Here is a 6,494-nt window from a genome sequence, read left to right as displayed (position 1 = left end):
ACCGGCTAACCAGAATTTTTTTCAATTTTTTTTAAATTTATTAAACCGGTTGAACCGGTCATTGAACCGGTTAAACCAGTTGAACCGTAAACCGGTGGCTTCACCGGTTCGGCCACCGGTTCGGTTTTTAAAACACTGATTTTTTGACAGATGTTGGTTCGACTTTTCTTTGAATTATGATTTATTTTAATTTACTGATTGGACGCTACTGTGATCAAATTTTGCACGACTTGCAGAACATTTTTTCTTGATATTTTTATTTTTACATGTAATTCTTGCATCAGCTTTACATTATCCTCAATGGAGTTGCTAAAATTTATTCTTTATGAGCTGGTTGTGGAGGTATACTTCAGACTATAATTTGATCAGGAAAGTAACAAGAATAACTAAATCAAAAGAGGTTTATTTCGTCCCTTCAATTTAACACACAAAATCAAAAGGATTCAAGTTGATGCAACTTTTTAATTTCGGACCAGTTTACACGTCCTAATCTGACATCAATCGTATTAAAAATGTCAACTAATCAAAGATTGACAAAATAAATGGTTTTATCCAAGACAACGAACCAAGACTATTTTGGTATTTTGTGTTAAGTTGGAGGAGCGAAATGAACCTTTATTAACAAATAGATTTAATTAAAATTACCATCTATACTATATAAATCTACGAATGAGTTGAGGGGATAGACACATTTACGTTAATATTCTCTTTACTTATAAGATATAACTATTAATTAAAAAACTATTGAGATAATTATTAGAGTTAGAATAATAACTAAAATAAACTACTTATAATAATATGATAATTGTCTATAGTATTAAATAAAATAAATTATTTTAAATATTTAATTATTACTATTTTAATTATTATTTAATCATCTAGAATTCTAATTAATATAAACTATTTCTAATAAATTACTATTGCAATGGCTATGTAATAATTTCTCATTTTTCTATTTATATTCTCTATAAATAAGATAAACTATTCATAATTAACCACTATTTCAATTATTATTTGATATTTGATACTTAAATATAATTTAAAATTATAGAAATAGTTATAAATCAAACATAAAAATAATTACTCTATTCCATAATAAGTATAATTATAATTATTTAACGAGTCACACTACGGGTCACGTGTGAAATCCGTAAAGAATCACTAGTAATTAATAAAAATGTTAAAAAAAACCTAAGAAATACTCCTAAATTAAACCAACTGGAGAAATCGGAAATAGAAAAGTAATGTGATTGTGAAGTTTTTATTGATATATTAAATGATTTGAATATAATGAAAAACCTAACTGAACAAATTTCAGTATGGAAATTGAATCTAATGAGATGTAATCTCTTATTAGATAAAATACTAATAATTTATGACATAATATACAAAAATAAAAATAAAAATAATTAAAGGCTTTTGGAACAAAAATTCAAATCAGTCCATTTCAAGTCCCCTTATGGGCTGGTGTAAAGAGGCACTATTGTATTGCAAACTGAAAAATGCTATCAAAATTATAATTAATTAAGTAGTAATAATAGAAGGAAGCAATTCAGATTTAGACCCAAAAACCCTAGCATTCGTATCAGGAAACAATTCATTTCCAGGAATTTCTGAAACCTCACCATTGCCATCAACTCCTATAGGATAAGTAAGCAAATGGCCTGGCAAGTCGCATACTAAATCCTCCGATGTGTAGAGATCCCAATACTTAGAAGCGATTTGATTAACTTTTCGGATACATCTCAGCGTCTCGGGATGGTAAAATGAGTCATCGATCAAGCCGAGGTGCTCGTACCATAATGACATTCTTAGTCCATGAACTTGACCTCTTGCTGGGTTATTTGTGCTTAAATGGTTTGGTTGATATGCTCCCATCGCTATCTCTGAATCCCTTGCTCCATCCATTGATCGTTGGTTGATGTTGGCGGATCCAATTATTATGTATTCATCATCCACTGTAAGTGCAAGTGAAATATAATTAAATTTATAAAGTCAAATTGTACGTACCACACATTAATAGGTGAATAATGATATTTGAACTGCCACAAAATTGACATTCAGCGGCGGAACTAAAAAATAAAAAAAAGGTAGAAAAGAGAGAAAAAGATGACCAGAAAATGGCAGGGCTCAATCGGTGATTAGCAGCTTTCTATTTTTACGAATCAATTTTTTTTTAATAAAATAGAAAAAAAAATATTTATTATTATAATTTTATAAAATGTACGAAACAACAAATTTAAGAAGGAAAAAGTATTTTTTATAAGATGGATTATTAAGTTTCTATTAATGGTATTCTTAGAAATTTAAATTTATAAATTGGACAATGACCCATGCCCCATATGTTTTATGTATGTTTTCCATGTATTTTGCTTACTGGTTTTGTCTCTGTTAAGGCTGTTTGAACTGAATCAAGCTTAAGTTTTGAGCTTTTACAATCCAACCAAACTAAATTTATAAGAATTTAAAACATTTCAAACCAAACTAAATGAAACCGACCTAGTGAATTTCATTGGTTTTTTGGTTTAGTTTAATTTTTTGGTTCAATTTGTACTAAAACTGAGCAGTTTTTCTATTCCTTTTAAAACCGAACAACTAAAAAGAATCAAAATAAATATCAATATAATAAAAAATGGGAAACTAAAATTATCAATATGGAATTTTATTGACTTACCGATCATCATCTTGGCATGAACATATATCATGAACCGTCTAGCTTCCTGAGCTCTTATATAATCTGACTTAGCCTCAGGAATTTCAGACGGTTCATATTCCTCGTTCGTCTTCATCTCTCGATTTCCGAGGCAAAAGAATGACAAATAATCTTTCGGATTAGAATCGAGCCCTTTAGCCCGAATTGCTTCACCTATGTCACTATACATCATCTCCATTGTTTTTTGCTGCCATTTCAAAATAGCTTGAACTGAGCCACTTTCAGGTATACCTTCAGGCCACATTGGAATTACAATGTACACAGAAAATCTTTCTCCAGATTCAATTTTGCTAATAATCTTTAATGAAAGTTCTTTGGGAATTAGATGCAAAGCTCCAATTTCTTTAATATCGATTCCATTTGTTTTCCAGCTATATGAGCTTCCAAGAAAGTACTGATTTTCGATGTAAATGAAATTTTTCGCTCGGCGAATGGCGTTGATATAAGAATCCTGAATGCTTCTGTCAGTAATATTGTCTTTCCAGCTGATAAGGCCGGATTTTGCTGCGGTTTCCGGATCTTCAGGAAACCCGAAAGCAGCTCCGTCATCAATAGACCGAAAAACCTGAACATTCCAATTTTCAGCGTCTTCATCAAACATACTGAGAGATTGAGGGACAAAAGTTTCTCCAAGTTCTCTTATTCTGACAAGCAATTTGTCATTTCCGCCTTGCTTTTGCCACCTCTGCTCGAAATTGGATAAAACATCCCAAGCGACTGGTCCGTCTAACCGGCAATGAATATCATGCCAAGGTTCCCTCGGCCCTCCCTTATCAATCGATGCATCGGGGAAACAAGGCTGATGGAAATCATCAGAATCCAAATTCCTGAAGATAGAATGAAACTGAGTATCATATCTACCATCACACAGATCAATTCCGCCAAGAAAACTCACAACTTTCCGCTTCCCCAAGATTTCTCCATTTTCCAATTCGTAATCGACCACCAGAGACTTCTGATGATGAGTGAACACAGTAGAAATCTGCAGGCCATTTTTAATACTATTCCAATTCGTAGGAGTTCGCGGACATAGCACACAGTGAACCTCGGAATCATCGAAATAGCTTCGGGTATCTTCATCATGTGTAGCCATTATTCCATCTTCTTTCAATAACTTGACAGAAGTTTTGTCATCCCAGACAAGCATTAGTACCTTAACACCTTCTTCAGCTTTTTTCTTTAACAACTCTCCAAGAATCGCTTTCGGCCGGCTCCGATCCCGGACCAAACTGATTTGAGTATACACAGACCATCCTGTAATGTAAATAAAATGCTTAGCATTAGAAATCGCGTCCAAAATATCTTCCCAGCATCGATTTTGTCCATACAATTTATCTCCGTCCAGAACGATTTTCGGATTGAACGTTTCAGGAACATGAGCATCCTGATAAAGGGTGACTCTGCAGCCACTTCTCTGAGGAAAGTAAGTGTAGGGTACCCCTGAAAATGTAGGACTTGTGATCCCCTTAGACCAGCTATTTCTTTTAGTAGCATCAAAGAATTGAACTTTGACATGAATCTTTGAACCACATTTATAATTCTTGTTCAAGATTTTAAGCCATTTCTGCACTTTTTCTCCTTTCAGAAGCTCTGCAGTGGGCAAATAGGCTCTTCCGATGACATGTGAGCCGATAGGATCTTTTAGTTTGATGGAGAATGTAAGATTTGAAGCTAAATGAGCACAGTAAATGCGAAAAGATTCGTTCCACTGTGGATTCGGACCTGCGTCTTCTAAATCTCTAGTTCTGCCGATTCTGGTTCCATCTAAATCAATTGCTGTGTGTATTTTCACGAAATCTTTTCCGCAAACTATAACTTCTTCAATGTTTTCCAGCATCTGCAAGAGACAATTTGTAAGTATTTTATCTATTATTTTTTTACTCTAATTTGAAATCTTTAAAGTCTAATATTGGGTTAAGAATTTGTCGTTGACTTAAGTAGCAATTTGCCCCTCAACTTGTAAACAATGGACAATTAACTTCCCCACATAAGAAAAAATAAATCCAAAATGAGCAAGTAACCTTTAATTTGGAAAAAAAATATATTAGTTAGGTTCCAAAATGTTACAAATCGAACTTTGATAACCATTTTGTTAAAGTGTATAGTTCGGTAAACGCAAAAATATGTAATCCGTCTAATATCAATTATGAATACTCTAATTATTTCTGTGTAATACATTTACAAAGAATATTATTTTATTCATTTAAGATTAATAAAATATAAAAATAAATTTAGAAATTAAATAGTAACTTTTAAAAAAATTAACTTTTGACTTAGTCAAAAGACATAATGAGAAGACGAAAATAAGTAGATACTCCCTCCGGTCCATAATATTTGTCATTCATTCATGTTTATTTGATAAGATTTTGTGTGAAGTTTTGTACAAAAATATATAAAAAAAAAGGTATTTTTACAACAGCAAAAAGTTAGAGCGTATTTTTATAAAAAATTCAAAAAAAAACGTACCGGGTGTAATTTTCTCTATTAAATTCTAACCTTTCACGTGTAGCGATTTAATCTCATTTTTTAAAACGTGGTATTGCACCTTCCAATATTTTGCACTATTGTGTAGCCTATAGTTGTTTTCACCAAAAATAAGCTAAAAAATGTGTAGAAGATGTTGACCATTTGTATAAAATTCGACGTCGTAAAACGAACATATGCTACACAATGCCAAAAATTGAAAAGTTGGAATGGGCGATGTCATATTTTAATGAATAAGATTAAATTGCTACGAATGTAAAATATTGGATTTAATATGTAAATAACACTTTAAATTACTAGTTCCGCAGTTAAACTCTTGTTAGGCCTAATTAAATAAAGGTATGTTCAATATGAAATGATGAAAACAATGAGAGTAAAAATTAATATTTCAAAAGGTTACCTTGCAAAAAATCCTGGTGCAGCCTGAACCAGTTAGCCTTTCAACGTCAAAAATGGTGATATGCAGTATTCCATGAAGCAGAACAGGTGCCATCTTTGCAGCAACTTTTACTCACTATTTCACCAATTTTTATCAGAAGAAAATGATCTATAATGGATTTCTAAAGAGGAACTAGCTAGACAAACTGTATTTATATAAATCGGCATTGAAAATTTATATAATACGTATCCATTAAAATAACAGAACTCATGCAGACACCAATGACCAAACAAAAAAGAGCTGACATTGGTCGATTTGTTTATATTTTCTTTCGACGAAGAAAAAATAAAAAATTGAAAAGAATTGCTGAATGGAAATTGAAATAAGCAATGTTGCTTTAGCAGGTAAGTGACGAGAAATTTGAGGAAGACTATAACATAATAACAACTACTCCCTCCGTTTTAATAGAGTTGTCCATTTTGAGAAATTTTTTGTCCCAAAAATATTGTCCTCTTTTAAAAAGTAAACAATTTTTACACTCAATTTTTCTATAATACCCTTATTTAAAATCCACTAATGAGTAAAGTAAAAGTAAATTTACAAAATCTACAAAAGTAATAATTACTTTTCTTAAACTGTGTGATAAAAATAAAAAGGACAACTCTATTGAAACGGAGGGAGTATGTATTAACTTTTAATGTTATTCTGCCTAGAGGCTAGATAATTATTGACGAGTTGGCGGCTATTAAAATGGTTCCACTTGTATATTAAAAATGCCGCAAGAAACCTGCAGTATTTGTTCAACGAGGCTGAGCTACGTATAAAGATTATTTTACAATTTACACCAATATTCATCCTATATACTGTATATAACTGCTCTTGATATTTTTTTGTCAAAAAAAAATACCCACCAGTATA

General features: G+C 31.7%; 1 protein-coding gene across 1 annotated transcript; it reads right to left on the bottom strand.

Moving 5' to 3' along the window:
• Positions 1-1,234: 1,234 nt before the first annotated feature.
• On the bottom strand, positions 1,235-5,914 carry LOC126668713 (phospholipase D alpha 1-like). Its single transcript, XM_050361897.2, has 3 exons — positions 5,598-5,914; positions 2,675-4,550; positions 1,235-1,958 (listed from the first exon to the last, which is right to left on the bottom strand). The coding sequence occupies exons 1-3, from the start codon at positions 5,688-5,690 to the stop codon at positions 1,525-1,527; spliced, it is 2,403 nt and encodes an 800-aa protein (XP_050217854.1). The 5' UTR covers positions 5,691-5,914; the 3' UTR covers positions 1,235-1,524.
• Between the last annotated feature and the right edge of the window lie 580 nt (positions 5,915-6,494).

The sequence above is a fragment of the Mercurialis annua genome, linkage group LG1-X (assembly GCF_937616625.2).
Source record: "Mercurialis annua linkage group LG1-X, ddMerAnnu1.2, whole genome shotgun sequence".
Classification (NCBI taxonomy): domain Eukaryota; kingdom Viridiplantae; phylum Streptophyta; class Magnoliopsida; order Malpighiales; family Euphorbiaceae; genus Mercurialis; species Mercurialis annua.
This window is presented reverse-complemented; position numbering and strand designations above follow the sequence as displayed.

What these genes read in the sequence shown, in the direction of transcription:
- LOC126668713 (XM_050361897.2), bottom strand. Translation starts at nt 5,690, where the DNA reads ATGGCACCTGTTCTGCTTCATGGAATACTGCATATCACCATTTTTGAC. An exon ending in GCACCAGGATTTTTTGCAAG is followed by an intron (nt 4,551 to 5,597) that starts GTAACCTTTTGA and finishes TGTCTCTTGCAG; the next exon opens with ATGCTGGAAAACATTGAAGA. An exon ending in TCATGCCAAGATGATGATCG is followed by an intron (nt 1,959 to 2,674) that starts GTAAGTCAATAA and finishes TTGCACTTACAG; the next exon opens with TGGATGATGAATACATAATA.